The sequence below is a fragment of the Macrobrachium rosenbergii genome, chromosome 6 (assembly GCF_040412425.1).
Source record: "Macrobrachium rosenbergii isolate ZJJX-2024 chromosome 6, ASM4041242v1, whole genome shotgun sequence".
Classification (NCBI taxonomy): Eukaryota; Metazoa; Arthropoda; class Malacostraca; order Decapoda; family Palaemonidae; genus Macrobrachium; species Macrobrachium rosenbergii.
Genome location: NC_089746.1, coordinates 57,692,304 through 57,717,053, shown reverse-complemented (window position 1 = coordinate 57,717,053; position 24,750 = coordinate 57,692,304). Strand labels below are relative to the sequence as shown.

The 24,750-nt window shown below is 35.4% G+C and overlaps 1 protein-coding gene across 50 annotated transcripts in view; it reads left to right on the top strand.

The window, feature by feature from the left end:
• The window catches only part of PMCA (plasma membrane calcium-transporting ATPase 3), a 476,515-nt gene extending 453,485 nt beyond the window's left edge, over window positions 1–23,030 (top strand). For 20 of the 50 annotated variants that reach the window (XR_010853417.1, XR_010853401.1, XR_010853416.1 and 17 more), the window contains 2 exons: window positions 11,093–12,469; window positions 20,625–23,030. Coding sequence is in view for 30 of the 50 variants with exons in the window: in XM_067105903.1 (XP_066962004.1) it covers window positions 11,093–11,453; window positions 20,625–20,638 (375 nt within the window). In the remaining 20 variants the exon portion in view is untranslated. Of the gene's footprint in view, window positions 1–11,092; window positions 12,470–13,304; window positions 13,391–14,069; window positions 14,139–20,624 lie in introns of all 50 variants that reach the window. The other 30 variants (XM_067105915.1, XM_067105928.1, XM_067105914.1 and 27 more) reach the window with 5 other exon arrangements.
• The last annotated feature ends 1,720 nt before the right edge of the window (window positions 23,031–24,750 follow it).

Below are 24,750 nucleotides of genomic sequence, written 5' to 3'. Positions count from 1 at the left end.
TGTTAAGTTTGACCTGCATTTTTGTGTTGTTAAAATGTAGTAGTGTGCTTTGAATTATGTTAATCTTGATTTGGGTATAAGCGTTATGGAAGGAGATTGATTTTGAACTAGTTGCTACAGGAAATGTTTTTAACTGGGGAAATGGATTTAAAACAGCTTGATATGTAAAGCACTAGCTTCAAGTTTGCTAGTGAATACTTTGTTTATGTAAGTGTCATTGTGTTAAATAGTTGTCGTGTAATTTGTATGGTGTGGGTTTGACGTCATTGTGATAGTAAATCACTTAGGATAACAACATTTCCTTTGCACCAGCCACTGTTATATATCCTAATATAGAAACTTAAAGATGCAGCACCTTTTTCAGATTGACTAATATTATAAATGATTTCTTTCTTCAGAGCATCTTCTAATGCAACTCAAGATATTATTTATTGCACCTAAATAAAATTTTGATTAACAAAATCAAAGGTATAGTCTCTGTTGTATTTTCATTTTGGTCTCAGGAATCCAATTAGGGACTAGGAATATAAAGTCATGGTTTACCCATGTGTGGTGATAATTTTCCAAAATGTTCTACCTTATCCTAAAATCATAGTTTTGATACAGTTTTTTTTACCAATTTCTACCACCAGTCTTTAGCTTTCACTACTCCCGTTTGCATTTTGAGTGGTCCAATTTTCATTCTTTCATCTCTTTCAGATTTTTTTTTCTTTTTTGTTGATACCATTTAGTTTATTGAAATTAAAGTGTGTAATGGAATATAATTTTTACAGTTTTTTTGTTAATCTGCACTAATCATTTCTCTCCACAAAGTACACTCCCACTTGTAGGTGCATAGCACACTTCTGGTTTCATCTTGCACACAAACACATCTGTGTCAAATTAATTTGGAATCTTTCATTTAAGTTTGTTGATTTTGTATTGATTTGGAAACCAGGTTTACAAACTATTTACTTGCTAAATATATGGGGCTGGATATATAGAGAAAAAAGAATCTTGAATTTTAACATAGATCGTTTTTGGTATTTTATGATCATAGGTAATCATGAGATAAATAGGGAAATTTAGTATGTAGTTGGTTCCCTAATCACATATTTTGAATGTACAGTGCACTCTCTCTAATCAGATATTTTAAAAGTTTTATAGATACTAAGTTAAAATGAAAAGGAGAACTATACCTGTAGAGTATTTATGTTTAGAAACAGTGATGCTTACATTTCATGAAGTAGAATCTGGGTTTTTTTTCAAATGGGGGATTTCAGTGTGCTTTAGAAATAAAGGAAATATGAACCAAGAACACTGCTAGATTAAGCCACAATGACAGTGGCATTGCTTGTTTTATTCAGTTGTATTTCGCTTGGTGTTGTGCTTAACTTGGCAATATTTTTCATTCTTAGGCCATTCTTGAAACCGAAGGTTAGCACTTAGCTCTGGAGAAATCTTTTTCGTACTGATGTAAATGAGTTTTCCTCCTTTAGGATAAGTTCACATTTCTCCTGCTCAACATTTTATGCAGTATGTATGACAGTGTGATAAGTCCTATGAGATCTTTGTTTGATGTTCAGTGGTCTGGCTAAGTAAAAGAATTGCAACTGTTATAATGTTTGATTTAATGTCGTTTTACTATAAGGGAAAAACTATCTTATAATATTTGTATAAAGCTGAAATTTTTTTTCTCTCCGGCACCTCTCTCGTTGGGACTTTTGACATTGGGAATCTTTATAGGGCAGGGTCCCGTGATTGTGACAATCTCACCCTTTACCATATACGACTACATTTCTTGGAGCTCGCTCTGGGGGTAGTAACCCCAGCTTTACATTTAGCTTTTCTCTGGTATCTAGCAATGGAATTACCTAGAAATAAGTGCTGAATGGATTATTTCACCGGGTGACACGGGCCCCTCCCCAGAAATAGATTTTTCCTTTGTCAAAATCCTTTTTATGTGTTCAATGTATGGATGAAACAAAGGCCAAGTTGTTAGATTTGAAGGATATTAACTGTGTCCTGCAGTTGTGGACAATTTTATCAATAGACTAATCATGATTATAAATATTTGAACTATTGCTGAGGTAAAAGTATTTTGAAAGAAAGTTTCTCTGATAATAGAAATGGACGGAACCTGATTGATTACAGGTCACAGTGTGGTGCCCAGCTAAAAATTTTAACCCCTGGAAATGACAGACTAACTTAACAATACAGAGTCGGCAGCCTTTTGCACTCAACTATTGGAAAATGATAAATGACTGGTGAATAAAACTGTGAACACAATTCTTTTTGAACAGGTAGAGAAAAAGGATTTTAAATACCATAAAAGTACATTCCTAAGCAACATAAATGGGCCCTAAGAATATAAGTTTTCTTCCAATGAACTGGAAGTCATTAATACTAGTGCAATAAAGTAAACAACAGAAATTTTTCAAAATGGTTATATTTTACTTAGGGAGAGATGTTTTAGGGCCGTAAAACACAAAATTTATGTTCAGTTAGATTGTGTTAACTGCTGCATTTCTGTGCAGAAACGTAGATTTTCAGTAAAGTGAGATTTTGATGAGCAGTTTGGGGCATCTATTATTTTTCGATCTGGAGTAGAACTTGAGAAAAGCCTCCATTTCAGGAACCCACGGAGTTCCTTTAGGGGTTGAGGTCAGAGCTTTTAAGATAGGCTGTCAAGGTATCTTATTACTTTTTCATTGTCACACTTTTATTACTCTTTGCAGTATTTGGTATTGCAATTTTCTGTGAAGTTTTATTTATTTTTGTAATGAATTTCAGTTAGTATAACTCATAAGGGCACATTCATGCATGTGAAAGTCTATTGCAGTTTTGAGAGGAAAATCTGAGAGATGGCAAGTTTTTCTTATTATTGGAACTACCATCTAGAGTTATTCTATATCATCTTTATGAGGTGCATTGTTTATTTACAAATTTGTTTTAGAATGAGGTAACAAGAAGCATAGGATTTTTTTTATTTTCAGTAGCTTGAAAAGCTGCTGTATTTTTTCTCATAGAGAATGAAAATTAATTGATCTCATCAACAAAGATCTTTAAATGGGGAATAAAGAATCTCATGATAAGCTGAAGGAAACAAATTACCAGAGTAAATTTTGAATACATCTAATACATGTTATTTGTAGTAGGACATGAGTTGATGCTACGTTGCCAAGGAGTAGGCTGTAATGTCAAGTCTTGAAACTATAAATAAGTTTCCAAGCTGACATTTGATATTGTCACAGTCAAACTGAGTTTGTAATTTACAAGTGATCCTTGTATGGAACAGGATTCAAAAGGACCCCACTTATTACATTCTTAGAGACAATTTCTAAGCAAAATTTGAAAGGTAAGATAGAGGAGCTATTGCTTTGTGCTCATATTACTAGAGTGCACCTTTCTGTATAAAAATATGCTGGTCGTAATATTTGATTATAAACAAATTGAAAATTATGCCATGACTCTCTGCATCTCAGTACCCGCAGTGCATTATATAGAGTGTTCATGAGAATGGTGGTGTCGAGATGATGTTTACAAGCCAGTTAGTGAGTTGGATATCAAGTTCAAGGTTGTTTTGGATACCACTGTTATTTGATGCTGTGGTTTGGGGGTGATGGTGTATTTTGGCCCTCTGTGGGATTGATTTTTAATGTGTCCTGGGTTGTACACTATAGGTACTGCTGTGCAGAATTTCTTAGGCTCTTAGCCACCTTTCATTCTCCATTTTACTTGTTACTTGTTCTCTTTCATCTCCTCAGCAAAATTTTCAATCTCTAGTTCTCATATCTCATTTAGGAACAGAACTTTTGGGCCAGCATTTAATATTAAAATGCTTTATGAAAGTGAGTGAAGGTTGACTCTCAAACATGAGACTTGAGCAAACTGGAGTATTTTCAAGTTATTTTTGCCAGGTATTTTGGCAAAAGTGCAATGTTTATGTTTATTTAACATCTATCAAGGATTTTTTTCTTACACTAGGAGCACAAAGAAATAATACTCAAGTATATTATTTGGCTATTTGTTGCTCTCCAAACCTTATCATATCTCATGAAGGAAATGTCGTGGACTTGAGCATTTTCATGTCATTTCAGTGAATTGTAGAACATACTGGGAAATGTAGTTGCATTTTACAGATACTGTATATGGATTAGTGATTCCATGATGTTGAATGTAATGTAATTTTTAAAAAAAATTTGAATATGTATTACAGTGCACAAATGCGTGTATTGGCAGTTTTGAGTACTTGCACTTCATGGGCTGTACTATACTGTCTCTTAAACCTGTTATTCAAAATTTGTGTGATAAGTTGTCATGTCTTTCTTTTGAAGTTGGTCATTGATGGTAATCAAGCTTCACCTATCTTGGGAAACTTAAGTCTTCAAGTTTTATTAGTGGCTCCGTTTGTCTTCAAGGTTGTGTTGTTTTGTCTTTTTCTCACTTGACGTCACATATGCTAGCATTAATACATACAAAGTGGGTTGTGAAAGTTTGGTTTCATACGCATGTAACAAACTTGAAAAGCTTGTAAGTATTATATGATAGAGTTCCCAGTGTTTGGATCTTAAACAGTGAGGCATTAATAGTAAGTCTTCATGCATATTGTTTTTATTAGGTAGTTTAAGCAGACCACTGAGTTGACATTCTGAAGTCTCATAGGGCTTCTTGAAAACCAGAAAAACTGTAGGCCTTTTGATGGAAAATAGGTGAATGGAGTGAAAAATGTACATATGGATTTTTTAAATGTTAGTTTTATTGGTTAGGAACTATGTGGGATTTATGGAATCGTCTATGCCAGGGAATGAATATGCTTCTGTTTTGATGTGTTTTGTAAGATGTTTTGTTCTGCAATTTCTCCTTTCATTTTGTTTTCTTTTATATAAAGCCTTGATAAGACTAGTAACTAATTTGGACTTGAGTGCATATTTTTATAATGGGGCAGTTTGGATGATTATCACCTCTTGGTAGATAAAAGTGAATTGAAAAAGACTAAAATCTCCATGTTCTGCTGAAACATCAGGTATGCATATTCAGTGGCTTCATGTGTCCTAAAGAGAAGAGAATCCCTATAGGCTCAATTATGCATGTGTTCATGCGTGCTTTTTCCATACCTCATTTCTATTAGTTTTTTATTTTGTTTTCACTTCACAATGCATATTGTAATGTTTTGTAGTTAGAACAGTATATTACAAACATTCAACATTATAAGGAACATCAACTAGCAACCAAATATAGATCTTTTCCCCCCAAAAATAACTTAATTTGACCACCTATTCACAGTATTTATGAAATCTACATTAGTTCAATTCTCATTGACTGTTTTTCAGCTTTGTAGCAAATGTTTGATTTATGGGACTTGAGCCAAATTAGTATTATTATAATATCAGAGTAATTTCAAGGAAAAAGTTTCCAAATTTCATATACAACGACAATATGACCTTTCCTATGAAGGGAAGCTGGTTGGTTCTCAATTTATTGAGAACTGGAAAGGTTATATTACTATACTGAATGATGTATGTATCTCCTGAACCTGTACAAAACACCAATGTAGTTATGATGATTTGGTTGATGCGTATGGGGGAAGAAACATGAAGTGAAGTCAGGTTATGATTTTTGATAAGAAGAATTTGGAAAGACAGTGGTAATGCTGTACTTTCCATGGTTGCTGTGTAAATTGATGGTTGTCTTGGTACCAGAAAACCAAAGGAAACATGATACTAGTGAGGGAATCAAATATATTAGAGATTGGTATTTTTGAGCCTGATGGTACATTGTTTTAATTAGGAAGATCCTGAAAATTATACTAACATAAGTCTCTTTGCAGCAAATCTGGCCATAGCCAGAAATGTTTTCTCCATTCTATTTCTGAATATAATGTACCATTTCAACTTTTGTGATAAATACTCACAGACGCTTACATATACAAATTGAACATGCACATTCTTTTTTGTTCCTTCGTTTCTGTTTTTTGTGATTTCTTAACCTTGTTTTGGATTAAAGATTTTTGTTCTGTAGCCTTTTTATTTGCTTGGACAGTTATGTTTAATCATAGTAATTTTTCTGAAATAGAGAAATGAAACAACTCCCAGGGAAAGTCAGGCACCACAGTACTGCTTAATTGCATTTGCATTTCCAAGTACAGTAATATGCTTACAAAAGCATGTAGTCATTTGGATTATTTTCTTAGACAGAAGAGCTTAGAAGTTGGTGTTCAAGACTACTGTATACAGTATTTTGGTATTGTTTTACCTCTTCATGAGAACTATGATTGTCTTTGTGTTTTGGATATATTTTTAAAGCATGAGCTCAGATTGGTCATTATTTTTATAACCTACTAGAGTGTTTATTTTTTTATGCTTATAAGGGATGAAAGATGATCTTGTTTTTCCTTTCATCCGTATCTTCGGAATTTACTCCTATGTTGCATTACATAGAACTGCGTAGGGTTAGTGAATGTGAAGGTGAAAATGCCAGTTACTTAGAAGATTCTTATATTAGAAAGTTTTGAGGATAACTGTTGTGCTCTTAGTATAACTATTTCTGTCAGTTAAGTATTCGTGAGCATGGATTTTTAGCATAACATCTAAAAAAAAAGCTCTTGGGGTGTAGCAGTAATCTTGGAGTATACTGTGGTACTATTACTACTGTATATTGATAAGTCATAAGCAAGGGTTATTCACTTAGGAATTATTTGGATGGTTTATAGTAATTAGTGCAGGCAGTGAAAATTATTTTGTGTTAATGACTAAAAAATGCAATACCTAACAAATTTAAAGACTGAAATGGGCAAGACAACATAGTCCATTTGAGAATATTATTCCCTTTCAGTCACTTAGGGTGTTTTGTGTTTTTAGAGAATATACAAATTTTATTCATGTGGATAGGGTCATTCATAATGAGTCTGATATATTTTAGGTTAGCTATATTAGCGGTTTCCTATATGATGTCTTTAAATTGTTATTATAGGTATGCCCACTTTAGTATTGATGTTAGACTTCTATATAAGGGGCAAAATGTGAGTTTTTATATAATGCCTTTCTTGGGTGTTTTTTTACAGACTCATAAGCTAAGCCTTCACAGGTGATCTTCAGCATTGACTTGTTCCATTTTCTCATAATGCAGATGCTGTGTAAAAAGTACCAAAGTTTTGTTCATATCTTTTCTGCTTAGTTTGCTCACTTTTCCTTTTTTTTATGTTAATATATGACATTTTATACATAGACAACATAAAACCAATAAATGGACTCTATAATTATATCTTTAATTTTTTAACACTTTTAATTAATTCATTGTTTTTTTAGACTTTTATTTTAATTCTTATAGTTTTTGCAATTAATCCCTTAAAAATCTGTCACCAACTGTATTATAACAATACATTTTATATATTTCACATGTTGATACAAGAAAGACACACTTAAAACTTAATTTTTTGCTTGATGACTTTTGTTACAGGAACACAGACTTCTCATATAGAAAGAGAAAGTACAAGTAATTTTGTTTTCCATTATTCTAATGTTTTAACAAAAGTATTCCAGGTTTGTCTACAGCCCTTGCCGTTTAGTAGTCTGATTTACAATGACTGTGATTTTTCCTCATTTTTTCTTCTTGAACAATAACTCTCAAAGTCTACCTTCACCAGTAATCTGTATAAGTTTTAAAAAGGCCAGTGTGATGTTTTATATAAGTATAATGAGATTTTACTCTTATGTCCACTTTCATTATGCAGCTGTCTACCATGTGTGAGTTCTCCAAGACAAAACTGAGACTCGTGTGTGTGTGTGTTTCATGCACTGAACTCGCGATCCAACCACCAGGACAACAGTAGTGATAGGTTTTGTCCCAGCCAGGTAGCCAGTCAACCAGCTGGGAACTTAGTCAAGCAGTCAGTCAGCTAGCTATTATATCTCATTTCATGTCATCCATCCAATTATTATTATTACTTACAGTGGAAATTATGCATTAGCTCCATATAGCAGAAAAGTGTGACCTCAGTAATATTAGTAAATTCTGTGCATTTCAGTGTGCTGGCAATCCTTATATACTTGCGTTTCAAAGCTCATTACACCAAAGAATATATCCTACATACAGCTCTTTCCCATAATCCTTTTACTGTATAATTTGCTGTCTGTCTGTCTGTCTGTCTGTCTGTGCTTTGGCTCTTTATCCTCCCTCTGGTGCTTCCTTTTTTATGAAATCCCTTTATCCAAGTGAGACCTCTCAATATTCTTGCCCACTGCCAATTGTATACTTACTGATGTTATATAAATCATTGGTACAGTTGTTCCATATCTTTTATCTTCTGTGTGGGTGTGCCTTTTGGGGTTTGAGGAGTTTTTAGGTGGAATATTTCTGAAGCCTTATGGAGAAATCTGTGTTTGGCTAATATATTCCCACTGGCTGCTTTTGTGTGTGGTAATTTATGTAATGGGTAATTCAGTGCAAGAACTATATACATATGACAAGCAAGTTTATGCCATATGGAAGATTTTGTGTACAGTATACGGTACTCCTTATCATTTTATTGAAATATAATTCGTATGCTTTATGTTGGTGCCTAGAAAGCAGACATACAAAAATAGGAAATGTTTACTGGATCAATTAATACGTTTTGACATATGATACTGACTATTCATGTCGTACACAGCTTTGTTCAAGTATATTTATGAGTTTTATTATCAGTAACAGTACCCATGGTTTATATAATTATTAAGTTAATTTGGTATACACACTGGTAGATGGCATTGTGCTTTAATATTCTTCATAACTCTCCAAAGCTGATTAAGCCATATTAATGTATTTAAATTGTTTGGGGGGGAGGGTTCTTATTTCTTTTAATTGTGTGTCAACCTTTTTGCTTTTTGATATTAGCTTATTACTGTAACTGAAAATTTATGTATTTGATAATAATCAAAATTTTAATTTTGTTTTCGTTTTTTGTTTTTTGTTTTGTTATACTTCATAATATGGATTATTTAAAGTCTCCAATTCTCAACAATACTCTATATAATTGTATATCATTTGTGTAGACATGTGATGCAGCTTTTATGTGGCTCTCTCTGAAATTGTTCATCTCTCTCTCTCTCTCTCAACTCCATGTATGCTCACATTTCATCTCTCTCTCTCTCTCTCTCTCTCTCTCTCTCTCTCTCTCTCTCTCTCTCTCTCTCTCTCAACTTTATGTATGCTCTCTCTCTCTCTCTCTCTCTCTCTCTCTCTCTCTCTCTCTCTCTCTCTCTCTCTCTCTCTCTCTCTCTTTTTCATTTTTTCATTTCAACCTCTCGCCTTCTAAATAACAAGCTACACCAAGCCCTATGGGACCTAGGCCAGCCAGTGCCATGCAAGGCAGTTCTGTGGAGTTTGCCGCTACCCGAAATAAATAAAGAAAAGAGAGAGATAATAAAAAAGTTCAAATGAGCCTTCTAGCAGCAGTGGTATTAAAGCGTTATACTTTTCGTAAGGCTGGAGTATTGCGTTAGCTCAGCCATCTCTGCCTCGAGCCACTTTCCTCACTCCTTAGCGTTTCTATGAACTTCCTAAAAGGATTGACAGAGGCGTGCCCGGCAGCATGATGTCGGTTGCGCAAAACTTGGCACTCCCCAGTGCATGAAGACCAGCCTAGGTTCAGCCTTTTTATTCTTTGTTTGTTTTTTCAGGTATGATTTTTTTATTTTTCATTTTTTTATATAATTTGTTTTGATTCTGCATGAGTTGAATTTGCTGCTGGGCATGCAGTAGTGCTTGTTTTAGATATGTGTTTTCACTCCTGTAGCTGAAGAGAAGCCTCAGCAGCCCTGCTAATAAGCATTTTTCCGCTGCTCTTAATGGAAGGTGCAGTGTGTGTCTGCCATGTATTAATTTCTGTAGGGCAAGTGTGTGCAAGTAGTGGCAGCTGGTTTCTTTTTTTACTGTAAACTATCTTATATTGTGCGTCTCACTACTCTGCTCTCTTGCCACCTGCTGATGGATGGCTATGGTATTGCCACACAAATTCCACTTTGTAGAGGCTCCATCTGTATATGCCAAAACAACCACTCCATTCTCTGACTGACTCTCTTTTATAAGCCGAAATCCTTCCCTTGTTAAGGAATTACCAATGTCCTAAAAAGCTGATTCCAGTACTGTTTACTCTTCATATGCATTTTTTTTAAATTTGATACGGTTAAACTTAGTAAATTTTGCTATAGTCCCTAGGCCCCTGCTAATTATTTTCTACTGCACTAATAGCATCTCACTTGTGAAATCTTGTCTTATACAATCCCTGACCTTCTACTAACTTTTTTTTTTTGATTTAACAGTAACTTTGTTTTGCTCCTCCCGTGACCGACACCATGGGTTTTGTAACAGGTTGGTAACTGTAGCCAAATAGCCGTAAAGCTGATTGTTGTCTTAAAGATGTCGTATTGCTGATTGTCACCTTCACCTGTCCCTGTTCCACCTGTTTAGAGAAAACCTGCCACACATTCCTTGAATTGACGTCCCCTCACTTAAACCACCAGCTACTCTTGTGCCCCATGCTAAGAGATGGAGTGTGTAGACTGTGGCTAGAGCAAGAGGCTAGTATGTTTGTATATCTGTGCTGCATAGCCAAATATAATTGTCTTCATGGGCTAGCGGTCTCAACACTGCCCTGGCCCTGTGCCTAGTTTGTTGTGCCCTGGCTGCCACTGCTGTGCACGCAGCTTGCATGTCTTTAGGTCGCCCCATGTCAACAGGCGTCCATCACACAGGGCTGCGTCACACCGTCCTCACCCCGTCTCCAACAGCCTTCACTTCTTTCAGCCTCAGTCTGTCATTATTATTATTATTATTATTATTATTATTATTATTATTATTATTATCATTATTATTATTATTATTATTATTATTATTATTATTATTTTTTTATTATTATTATTATTATTATTATCGTTGTTGTTATTGATTATTACTGTATGTGAAAATTACTAGCCATTCTTAGTTGTTTTATGTTCATAGCACTGTGTAACCAGTGAATTGTCTGGTGAGTTTTATTTAGTTTCTACGTGTTGCTACTAACATGTTACTGATGAGATGTGGATGTGTTACAAAGATATGGGGGTTTGATTTAGATATCCCGTCCCGTTTACAGTTGAGAGTAATACGAGCATTCAAGTCAACCCTGGAAGACTTAGAAGAACGGCGGTCTTGCCATAGTTTACACAGCTTGCATAGTATGCGCAACTCGCGCAGTCAACAGGGCAACCGGCCCATGTCAGACATCAGTTACATAGATGAGGACTCTACAAAAAGCCCAAGTCCCAATAGTGACAAGCGATGCGCGTCGTGCAACACAGCGGTGCGCCTCGTAACACCCATCGAAGAGTCATCACCCACCACGGCCGAGACCGCCCCCCTGGTACCCCCTGGCAGCCCCCCTCAGGGAGGGCTTGCTGCAGCAGCAAACCAGCAGCAGGGGCACCACCGACCCCACACCCACGCCAACACACAAAGTACTAAGTGCTGCCACCACCACCACCATCACCTTGCTGGCACAGCTCCCCCTTCTCCTCCACTCCTACAGCCTCTTTCTCCACATCATTTTAACACACTGGTGGCCCAGACCCTTCACTCTAATATGGCAGCACATTCCAGCACACTTCAGCCTGCCTCCCCACCTTCTCCACCAGATCTCCTCAACCTAGTTCATGAGACCAGTATTTGACGCTCTCCTCAAGATTGATTATTATCGTGTTATTACATTGTTTTTTCTGATCTTTCAACTACGATACACTCTTGGGTTACCAGTCTTTATCATTACCAAATTCTGACCCACATATCCCTTGCTCTACCCATGTAACACTTGCTCATCCATCCACAGACTTAATGAGTATGTTGCCTGTTGAAGCCTTTCAATCCAGCTTTTTATTCTCAATTTTGTCTGATTACCACACCATATAATATACAGTTATTCTGCTTTAAAACTAGCACTAGCACTATTTTTTATTGCATTGATTCTATGTTATAAAATTTTTTGATATTATGCTATATTGATTTAAAGTATTAATATCGCTTATATTTAATGTTGGGTTGGCTTTTGCTTGAGTTAATATTTTTTTCCCTTTTTTCTTTGGTTGTGGCTTCTTTAACCTTGCCCCAAGTTTTACCCTGCTCACCCCCTCCCTCTGCTGACGTGGCCTGTCTTGTGTTGGGTGGGTGACTGTCAGTGTTGTGGGATGGGGGTGTTCCCTTGGTGGGTGGAGCGTTGGGTGTGCTGGGAGCCGGGCATGATGTTGCCTTTTATAACTCCCTCTTGCATTTAGCCATTTGTGGCAAAATGTTGTGAACTTGACCTGCCCTTGCCACTTCCCGCTGATTGCCACAGCATCTGAGGGTCGTGGTGGTTGGCAATCTTCAGGCCAGCCTGGCTCCCCGGCGGGACCTTTGCAACAACAGACTGAGACAAAATCTCACGTGCACTTCACTAACAACTCCCGCCTCAGCTGTTACTAGTCTAGCGTATGCCAGGGTAACTAACACACATATTGTGTACTACTCATTTCTAAAGCGCAGCTAGAGGAGACGTGGTTTTGCACTGCATGTTGTGTTTTGTGTTGTGGATTTCTTTTTTTTTTTATTATGTGCAATATGCCATGTGATTATGGAGAGTGCCAAATGCTGAAATGTTTCCCCAGCTTTGGAAGAAGTAACTTTTTAAATCAAATTATTAACAGTAAGGAAAGTAATAGTTAAACAACAAAACAAAAACAAAACTTGGAGACTACAAAGGAAGCTTGCCCTGGTGGTGACTGAGACCATAGTCTTAATATTTTCTTACTTTGTATGACTGTACTCCTCCTCCTTGCCTGTACAATCCCTATGTCCTTACCACTGTTAGTTTTTCATATCTTTTCCTAAGCTTTTTTTTTTATTTAATGTTATTTTGCGTTTCTATGGGCTAGAGACGTTGCTCACACAGATCTCAGGCATGGCTGCTCCTTTGGACCTCACACCCTTCTCCTAGGGTGGGATCATAGGTGCAGCAGGGAGACAGAGCGCCTACTTGGAAATTTATCTTCTTGTATTTATTGAGGTAGGACCCAGGGCCTCACCCCCCCTGTATGGCACCATACCTGTTCAGGTGCCATGACTGAGAGGAGCCAATGTTATTTGCCTGGTTCCTCCTTGTCCAGGGAGATATCTTGTATCAACAAATTGTCTTGAAGCTGTCGCCGCAGGGCTCACATTTTACTTTCCAGCCACCAGGGGAATCTTAATGTAGGCTTTGTTGACATTAGCTGACTTTCGTTATCTTTTGGATGAACATGGTGTTGAGCGTATCATTCTGTTATTTTCCCTGGTAGGAGGATCAGGAAGGAGAAACACATGGGGGTGAGGTATGAACCAGAGCATCTGTTTCTCTCAGCCCCTTGTACCTGAGCTATTTTCAGTGAGTAAGCCACTGTGCTAGACACCTCACCCGCAGCATTAGCCCAAATCTAAGGTCCTCAACATTTAGTGGCTATTAGAGCAGGCCTATTTACAGTATTCACCTGCATAATATCAGTTCTCGCTAGTGTACCCACAGTAGTGACTCTTGCAGCGGTAGTTGTCCATTGGGTTTCCATCATTATTATTATTATTATTATTATTATTATTATTTTTAGTCGAGTTGTGCTCTTTGTGCATGAAGATGTGTTTCTTCTTCAACGGTCCTGGAGCCACACAGATCGTGAGTTGGTGTCCTGAGTGTAAGCGTAATTAATCCTTGCGTGACCCTGTAATGTTTAGGCGAGTCCTGGGTAGGTGTGGACACCCCGTGTGTTGTCTGTAGTCTCTACTCCACTACTGCTGCTCCACTATCCCCTGCACACCACACAGTGTACATACACCACCCGGTCTAAGTGCCGTGTGCCGCCTGAGACAAGGTGTATAGAACACAAGGCCGTGTACTGTGGGCAGAGGTGTAACTGCAGTCACAACTTACCAGGCTGTGGGCGCCTATGGCATTGGGGAGCAAGGCCTGACCTTGTCTTCTATGCACCTTGCTGTATAATACATCCCTGGCCAGCTCTAACTTACCACTGTAGCCACTTGCCCTCACCACTGTTATTATTCTCATGGTTCAGGTCATTGGAGGCACGTTGCAGGAGCGGCTGATACCCGTACCGTATAGCAAGACCTCCACAGACCAGGCTGTAAGCTACACCCCTCTCTCTTGTCTCTTCTTAGACTCATTTTTGGACTAATGTGATCGCTCGCTCACTTCCCCTCAAGTCTCTGCCCTTGGTCTGTCTGTGCTGTCTGCTTCTTTTTCTTTCATGGATGCTGTAGGCTGGTTGAGTCACATAAGATTTTTATTTTTCTCATAAATATGGAAATAAACCATCCTATCAAGCCTCCAAGCTGTCTCTTACGCAGTACAGTGAACACGGTTCCATTCCCCAGCTCTATTACAAAGGTAACTTTTTACTAATTCACTTTGAATTGATAAAATCTTCCCAAATAAAGGAAAGTAACTTATATTTAAAGATGCATGAATTTACTAAATTTGGAAACCCCGATGAAAATGTGTAAGAGACCAATAATTTACACACACATGCACTGTTTGTGTGTGTGTATATATATGTATAAACATATTTGCATATATACACACACATGCATAGTATGCATATCATGCACACGTGTACATTTATGCATGTATGTATACAAGTAAATGTTGATGTACACACCCATTCATTTATTTAATTTAGTAAGGGAATTGTTTGAATGTTGGTGAATGTATCTTAATGTGTCTATACAGTATGTGGTTTGGTGTGGTTTTACATAACGTGCATAGGGATACATTTAGGCATAAAAGATAATTTTACACAGTGTCACACAAATATATGTTACTTATTATATCATGGGTGTATTAGTAACAAAATAATTTATATATATATATATATATATATATATATATATATATATATATATATATATATATATATATATTTTTCAAGGTCACGAAAAATTATAAGGTCAAGCAAAGTAAGTACTGTACATAATATGTAGAAAAATTGAGGAAGTGACGTAAATAATTTTAATAAGGTAAGCTAAAGATAACAGTTATAAAAACATAAATAGGAACAAGAGCAAGAACATTCATGTACCAAAACATATAAGTCACAGATGATGCATATAGACTTGGATCTAGGCCCAGGTTGTAGTTTAAAATACATTTTTAAGTGGACACAACCATCACTAGTACAGTCATCGCATGTGATTTTACAAGTTTTTTTACTGAGATTGTTGGAGGTGTGTAATAATATATACAGTATGTATATATATATATATATATATATATATATATATATATATATATATATATATATATATATATATATATATATGTGTGTGTGTGTGTGTGTGTGTGTGTGTATGTATGTATGTTTTTGTATGTATGAAATATAAATATATATATATATATATATATATATATATATATATATATATATATATATATATATATATATATATATATATATATATATATATATATATATATATATATATATATATATATATGTGTGTGTGTGTGTGTGTGTGTGTGTGTGTGCGTTTGTATATATGTTTGATTGTATTTTAACAATACACACTCACCTTTTCTTACATTAGAATCTCTCTCTCTCTCTCTCTCTCTCTCTCTCTCTCTCTCTCTCTCTCTCTCTCTCTTAAATGGTACTTGAACATGTTTTAGATATACGTTATATAAGATTGTTTGTTTATATGTGTTTGAATGACATTATTTTATATATATAATATATGTATATAATTTATATGTGTGGGTGTATGTATGTTTGAATATATTTTAACAATACACACACACACTTGTCTTACATTAGAATTTGCATATCAACATCTCTCTCTCTCTCTCTCTCTCTCTCTCTCTCTCTCTCTCTCTCTCTCTCTCTCTCTCTCTCTTAAATGGTGCTTAAACATGTTTTAGATATACGTTATATATGAATATGTGTGTGTTTATATGTGTTTGAATGGCTGTATCATTATGCTTATTTAATGTAATGTTTCACTTTGTATAATATTTGCCCATAGGTTATATAAGTAAAAATAGAATAATACTGAACTTGCAGTCATAATCCAAAAAATGAAACTCTGTATTTTATCTCTTCTTATCACCAGTGCTGATGAGGAAATGATTTACCATTTCTTTGTTTCATGTAGCTGAAGTGGAAGTTGATATGTGAATTTCAAAGAGAAGTCACAAATTCTTTATTTGACACTGTGTGTGTGTGTGTGTGTGTGTGTGTGTGTGTGTGTGTGTGTGTGTGTGTGTGTGTGTGTGTGTGTGTGTGTGTGTGTGTGTGTGTGTGTGTGTGTGTGTGTGTGTGTGTGCACAGAGACATTTTACATCTGTTTCCCATTCCTTGCCAGGATTTTTCTTCATAGTAAATCACATTTGTAGATATGTAACTTATTTATACAAGAAATTTGATATATACATTCTATATAGTATATATGTGTATATATATATATATATATATATATATATATATATATATATATATATATATATATATATATATATATATATATATATATATATATATACACACACAGGCAGTCCCGGGTTGTGCTGTTTGATTACGACGCTCTTCAAATATATTAAAAAAAAAATTATATCTGGCTTACAACATGTTCCGGGTTTACAACACTGATTCGACGGAAGAAATATCGCTCCAAAACGGCAGAATGGTTAAAATTTGGAGGTTTTTTGATGAAAAACTCAATAAAAGTGCAGGTTATGTCATTTTCAAGACATCCAAAGGATTAAAAGTAAGGTTTTCTTAGGATTTTCAACGATGTCCTGGTTTACGCTGATTTGCGGCTTATGCAGTGGCACTAGAATGGAACCCCCATCGTAAACTGGAGACTGCCTCTATACACGCACATACAGACACACACACTTGTTTAAAAAGTCTTCAGTTGTGTCTAGGGTATTGACAGATCACACTGTAAAATGCTGAATTTTCATATATTTAGAATTTTCCTAGCACTTTGGGCATTTCTTATGATACGTCTTGCTAATGAATCTTGGGTAGCATTTCTGTTTTCTTCAGAAATTGTTTTTTATTTTCTGTATTAGATGCTTATATTCAAATAACTTTCATTAGCAGACCTATTCTTGAAAGTGTAAATGTAATTATTCTTTTTAACATACTTTTTTTTAACAGATTAGTTCCTTTGCTGTTAACAATCATGAATTGGTGTTCAGATTTCTTGTCCTAAAATATTATGCCATAATTTATTTATTTTATAATGGTGCATCAGAGGTTCATTACTTTTTCCGTGGACATTGATTAGTAGGTCAGTTTTTGCATATTGATCACTTTTTCATCTTGGAAAACCACTTCCTAGGTAATGTTGCACATATTATGTACTGGTAAAATATATCAATAAAGAGAAGCATCTGCCTAAGTGCCAAGGAAACTTGAAACCCAACTATCTACTTTAAAGTATGCACACAAGTATTTAGTCCTTGTGTGCAAAAAAAAATATTGGTAGCATTTAGTGATCACTTCCTTAATCTCTTATTTTTGAAAGCATTTGTGTTAAGCCTACACTTTGATGCCTTTACTAATCAAATATGTACCCTCAAATACTATTATGGTATTGATAATTGTGTCCATAGGTGATATTCTGAAGATTTTTTTTATTTTGACTAAAAGTCTTAATAGACTTTTCCTACAGAAAAATAATTGAAAGTACATGTACATTATGAAAAGGTAATCAAAAGATACTGGGAAATTATGTAAAGTTAGAGTGAGGGGAAAAGCAGTTACAGTTTCAGTACTGCATTCATAAACAATTTATACTGACATGATTGTGTACACCCAAAGAGAACAATGTTAATACTTACAACATATATGTTCATGCTTGTTTGTCGTTTTAGTGTAATAAAGAGAATGTATGTAAAAGGAAATGATAGTGGGGTTTGTTACTAAAATAGGATAACAGAAGGGTGAAACTTACACAGCTTTGATTAGTAATACTATATATATATATATATATATATATATATATATATATATGTATTGTGTGTGGTGATTAGAGATAAAATTGTGGCCTCATGCAAGAGCTTAAACCTATACTATTTAATATATTGATCTGTGGGATTATTGCTGGACAGTTACTCTTCATAACATAGATTCCAGTTCTGGCATAGATAGTTTTCATTGCATTCATAAAACTTAGATTTCAGTTTTTCATTAAAAATGCAGCCAAAAATATTATGGATTAGTTCATTGGATGTGGATGCTGTATGAATATAATTTGGTGAACATAACTAGTATAATATATATATATATATACACACACATTGTTTTGTATTAAGTGAAATATGTATGGATATATTTTGTGTATGTCTGAATGTTGTTCAATAGGAAAGGTAATGATATACAGAAGCATATCTACAGTGCATGTGTACACATACATAAATACAAAATACAGTATATAAATATTAATATTATATATATATATATATATATATATATATATATATATATATATATATATATATATATATATATATATATATATATATATGTATACATATATATATACAATATAAAGATATATAATATATATATATATAATATATGTATATATGTATATTGTATATATATATGTAATGTAGACATAAACATCCATTTTGTATATTATATGCTTATGATATGACATATTCACATCAACAGTCTTATTTTCAATTTTGCTTTTTCATGAGAGACTATTTTGCTTCCACCCAGCCCAGCCATGTTTGTCTTCTTTTAACTGTTTTCTGCATGACAGTTGAGCGACTAGTGACTTAGACTAGGTGAAATAGTTGGCACCATTAGACTACACTTATGCCTTTAACATGTTTGAGTGTTTATTCTGTGGCAATAAGTGTTTTTTTGTGTTGTTCCTCGACATTTTTTGTTAAAATATGCCGGTTGATTTTGTATTGCGGTAACTGATTTGTTTATTTAATGGTTTTTGTACTTTATAGTGCCGTTATATATTATCAGTATATATGTATGTATATATACATGGATATTTGTATGTATACATGTATACATTACATTCATGCAATATATATATATGCATGTCTATTTGTATGTTTACATATATATATTACATTCATGCATTATATATATATGTATATATATATAATTATTTTATAATTATTTTCATATTGTAGTGTGTATATTTAGGTATATTCTGTATCATATATTTAAGAATCGTACTTCTCTATCCTCTATCACTCATCATTCTATCTTTAATATGTATACAGAGTTTTGTATACTTGTATGCTTCTGAATATACACACATGGATATGTTTTTTCTGTGTATATATATTGTGTATATATATATTAATGTGTATATTTATATGCATGTATATGTATATACATAAGGTATATATTGGTTTTAATGTTTAACAGCTGATATACCACTAGGGAATGATGATACTAGTATGGATGTATAGCATGGGAGCATGATGAACTGTGTTCTTTCTTGTAGCAGAACCAGTTTCATAACTTATATTTTTGTTTTTGTTTTTTTGTCAAGAAAGTTTTCTTATTGTAAGCTACCCCTTCCTTTTATTTTGTTAGGAAGGATTGGTACGTGTGCGCGTGGATATGTGGTGTTTCCCACGCATCCTCTTCCCCTTCCTTCAATCTCTGAGTGTTGTGTAAACTAATATTTTTGGTGCACGCACCATTGATGATATATGGCCCAGATTGGCTTCCTGCCGCCAGTAATTATGTATTTTTTTTTTTGGCGTGTCATATCGTGTAACAAAATATTTACGGAAAATAAAAGCTTATAGGCGGTAGGAGGCCATGCTACTGGGAACATGCATGCCCGCATGAGCCGCGCACTATGGAGAGCCTCCAGCCAACATGCAGTGCCCACGTTCTCTGGCTGCCATCTCTCTCTGTCTTGATGTCTGAAGTGTGTGTCCACCGGCGTATGAGCTACAGAGCTCCATCACTCGTGTAGATCCTATGGCAGCCAGCAACACTCTCAAGTACTCTGTATAAGTGCACGTTCTATTACTGTTGATCTTATTTTTTTTTTTATTCTTAATATCTTAACCGACTTTGTGAATGAAAATAATCTGTATTCTCTTAACTTGTTACATACTAACCATCATAACTCCTCCTCTTATATTGGCACCTAACAGGCTTTATAAGCCAGCTAATGAAGATGCAGTACACGGTTCAAGTTTGGCATGGGATCTTTGCATTGAGCATGAAATTTCTGCTTGTGTGTGCGAGCGGCAGGCGAGCACTTTTGCCCTTGCCGCTCAATGCTGATGCTGTTACGCTCCGTGATTAGCAGCAAGGCACACTCCTCACCCTCTCACTTGTCAGCAGCTCTCACAGTAACCCTCACAGTCAAGTTAAGCCCTCGTCTTATCAAAGAAAAATTTGCATATCATTTCTCATGTTTCAGTGAAAAGTCAAAGTTTTATATATTTGTTTTTTCCCCATGACTTATTCCTATTGAGTGTTCAAGTGTCTTGGACCAGTGTAGTTAGTCTTTATCCTTGTTTGATGTTTTGTATGTGGTTTAGTTGTGTCCAAGGCATCAGTTGTAACTAGAAATGTTAATTAAGACATATTTTATGGCTTCTTTTTCAGATTCGAGTAGTTAATGCGTTTCGACAGGGGCTTGATGCTCGGCCTTCCAACCCGAACCTGGCAGCAGTCCTGAAGAAGCAGTCGTCCTTGAGTAAGAGGTTGTCCCAGGGGTCTTCGTTGGAGTATGCCGACATGTGTCCGGATCCAGAAGAACTTACAGTGCCCGAAATTGATGTTGAACGTTTATCTTCACACAGTCACACTGAAACTGCAGTGTAAGCCCATTATCAATTTCTCAGGGCCAACTGCATTACCAGCAGCAGTGTAGCACTAATATTAACAATAGTGTGATACATAGCAGCAGCAGCAGTATGAGCCTGTGGCCACCACCATTGTTGCTAATAGGCAATGCCTGCCTGTGATGTGGTGCCTAGGTGCTGGGCTCCGCCGCGACTGACAATTACTGACTGCGATAATCAGGGTGGTGGTGCAGGCAGGCTTTAATATTGGTGAGAGTTTTTCAAGGGAAGAACAACTAACTGTGGGTGTTTGTACAGGCTTTTTGTTGGTGGGACTGCCTGGCTCCTTTGACTGTTTTGTCTTCCTGGGGGCCTTCTCACCTGCATTTACCTACCCTGAACACATAACCTTCAATGGCACACACCCACCTGTGCCAATGCCTGTGCCCACCTTTGGTGAACACCCACACTCACTGGTGTACGCCAAGGACTCACTCAACAGTGTGCCGTGCCCCTTGTTTCATCATGTCCTACTGTTAATAGTCTTGTGTATAGTAAGGGTTGTTATTGCATAGTCTACCAATTATAGAAGTGGTAAAGGGTTTTTGCCAGAGGGTTAGATCTGTTGAACAATACTAAGGACAAATTACCATTATACCTGTAGTCAAAGAATGTTTTAAAACTCTCTAAGGAAGTTGTGGAAACTTGTATATTCCTGAATGTTCTTGATTCTTGTTTTCTAAAAACATGTTGGCTGTTCCTGATGCTAGAGTCTATACATCTCTGTTTTGTTTATGTTTGGCAGTATTGTTTTGTCCATTTGCTGTGTATGAAAGATGAGCCCTAGGTTGTGTGAATGATGATACCTCTTAGCTTAACTGGTATGATCGTTGCGTTGCTACAGGTTATGCAGTGGAGTTAGCCTTGTTAAGAGCCCAGCTGCACTGATACATAACCACCACAGATGTCTATGTTTAATTAGACATCTTTGCATTTAATACTAATATCCTAACATCATGGGGGTCGTTTTTATGGAGCAATAGTTGTTTTGAAGTATATATAATAGTGATGATGCTTGTCAATAATTCAATCACTGAGGGTAATTGTCATGTTATGTAATTATTAAAATATTACAAATAAACTGGTGCACGGTTGTTCACAACCTCATCACCTGTTACAATGTTGGCTAGCCAGTGGAACCAATTCTTTTGTTGTGCTCATGTGAGGAGCACCTTGAAGGCCTGCAGTTAAGTGCAGCCACCCCTAAAGAAAAGACCTTGGAGTCTCCACCCATTCCCTTGTTAAGAATGTTGTAAAGGCATTGCCTGAAATCATTCTTGATGCTTTTAACTATTTGTTTTTTGCCTTCTGCCTTTTGGTTAGCTTCTTCCATCATCACCTTTTTTAACATCACAACAACTCCAGGTTAACTCTTTGCTAAGGTGTGTGGTCTGCTTTCTCCCATCCTGTTCTTAAGTGTGGCAAATATGCATTAGTTTTAAGTCAGTTCTCTGGGCTGTTCACCAAACCATTACACATAACAAATTGTAGTTAATAGAGAACAGATACTTCATTCTTTTCTGTAGAAGAAGTGAAAGATTTTCTAAATAAGGAAATGTAAATCCAATAAATGTTATTGTAAAATGGTAGTGATAAACCAAGATAAACCTTCTATAAATCTTCAGTCATTTTGTGATGCTCGTCTCTTAAAATGTCAGCCACAACTTTTAATCTTTTGTTTGTCATATGATTCTAGGACTGAGGAAGTGTAAGATCACTTAAAGATTTGGTAAAAAAGGCCTTGTACTTCTTCTTATGGTCCAATATATGATGTATGTATGTATGAATATGTGAATGGTTGTTTGAAAATGCATTTATGCTCGTGAAAGTAAGTGTGTGTATGCATGTGTGTGAGTATGTGTGAGTGTATGTGTGTGTGTGGGTTTGTGTAGTGTGAAGTAGCAAGGCCAAGGGAACACTCTTCATACAGCAAAAGGAAGGTGTTATATTAAAAGAACTATCCAATGTTTGGCCACCATTGTGGTGCGTGAAGGGATCACCTCCCAAACGCTAAAGCAGCTATTAAAACTGCCCCTACCCACGCACTTGAACGCGCGTAGTACTTTAGATTTTTCGTGGATATAAACAAATGGCTTCTATTGTTAATAGGAAAAACATTACTTGTTGCGTTTGTTAACTTTAAAAATACAGGTTTTCAAGAGTCTAATTCTTTTCTTCCTGTTCCTTGTTTTTAATTGGTCTTTGATTACTATGATACTATGATCAGAATTGTTAGTTAAAAATTTTGATGGTATTATACACAATTATTACTGTTTATGAAGGATGAAGTGTTTAGCACAAATAGTACATACAGTAATGAGTATTTATAAATGCTGTTGTCTTTGAATAGGCTCTATTTACATACTGTATACTGAATATTACATGGAGCATAAATGTTTGGAGATCAATCGTTATTAAATTTTTTTAATCACAGCTAGCAATATCATTAAATTTTAGGAATAGAAAATATTTCAAGGTATTTTCTGAGCCACCAGTTGACTTGAACAAAAAATTTTGACTCACGGTCAGAAAATGCTATTGAGATTTCTTTTAATCTTTTGAACTTATAACTGCAGTCCTTTTGAGGGTTTGATTTGCCACTGATATAATTTCTTGTAGTGACCAAAACATCTGCATTATAATGCTATTGAGGGTTTCAGCTACAGATGTTTTATTGGAAAGCAAATCTGAACAACTGGACTTCACATTTCTCAGGAGCCTATTGTCATAGTACACTTTTGGATGCTACAGTGACTGCAATAAAATGGGAAGGTTGCAAATACTTGATACCAAACACTTTCATCAGTAAGATAAAAAAATAAATTAATGTTCTTGCCAGTAGGGGTACCTTCTGACTGGTTTTTATTCAGTCTGGAGATTGTATTAATTTCATTAGCACATTGTGACCATTCTAATATGTTATCAGCTGCCCTGAGTAAAATTTTACTGACCCAGTAAACAAGCTCATTCTGAAACCATCATTGGCCACAGGAGCAGTTTCATAACCATAATATTGAAATTTTTTTAACTCTACACATCTTGAAAGGCTTTAAAAAGATAGTTGGGTGATTTTGAATTTTAAGGCTTATTTGCAAAACCTTTTAAGTAAATTAATACAAGTAAAAGATAGTATACAATGAATGCAGCTTAAACCTCATGTTGAACCATATTTATTATTATTATTATTATTATTATTATTATTATTAGGGAAAATAGAAATCTATATGCCTAAGAACCCCTAGGGGGATAGTGCCGTCAGTGCACCTCATGTGATGCTCAGTAGGCATTACTTAAGGTTCTTTGCAGCTTCCTTTCGATCTCTAGCTGCAACCCCTTTCATTCCTTTCACTGCACCCCATTCATAATCTCTTTCTTCCATCTTACTTTCCACCCTCTCCTAACGTTTAATTCAGAGTGCAACTGCTTTGAGGTTTTCCTCCCGTTACACCTTTCAAACTTTTTTACAGTACTGTCAATTTCCTTTTCGGCGCTGAATGACCTCATGGGTCCCAGCATTTGGCATTTGGCCAAAATTCCATATTCTATCTTTCTGTCTACATGCCCAAGAGCCCCAATAAGCAAAGCAGCCCAGTTTTGAATGAAATTGAGAAATAAAGAATAAATTGGAAAATGTGAATTAATGAAGCAAAAACAAATATAGGTAACCTCTATCCTAAATGAAATCTTGTTTCACGAGTAGAAAAAGTTCTTCATTAAGATAACAGTTCAGGATATGGAATTGCATGAGTTAGAGGTAGATTCAGAGAAGTTAATTTTCTTTTGTTGCACAAAATGAAATGCAAAATAGTATGCTTCAAGGGCTTGTAAATATAGTGGACCTTGCAAATGAGAGTGAGATTAATTTGCTGTGAGTCAGAAATCATAAG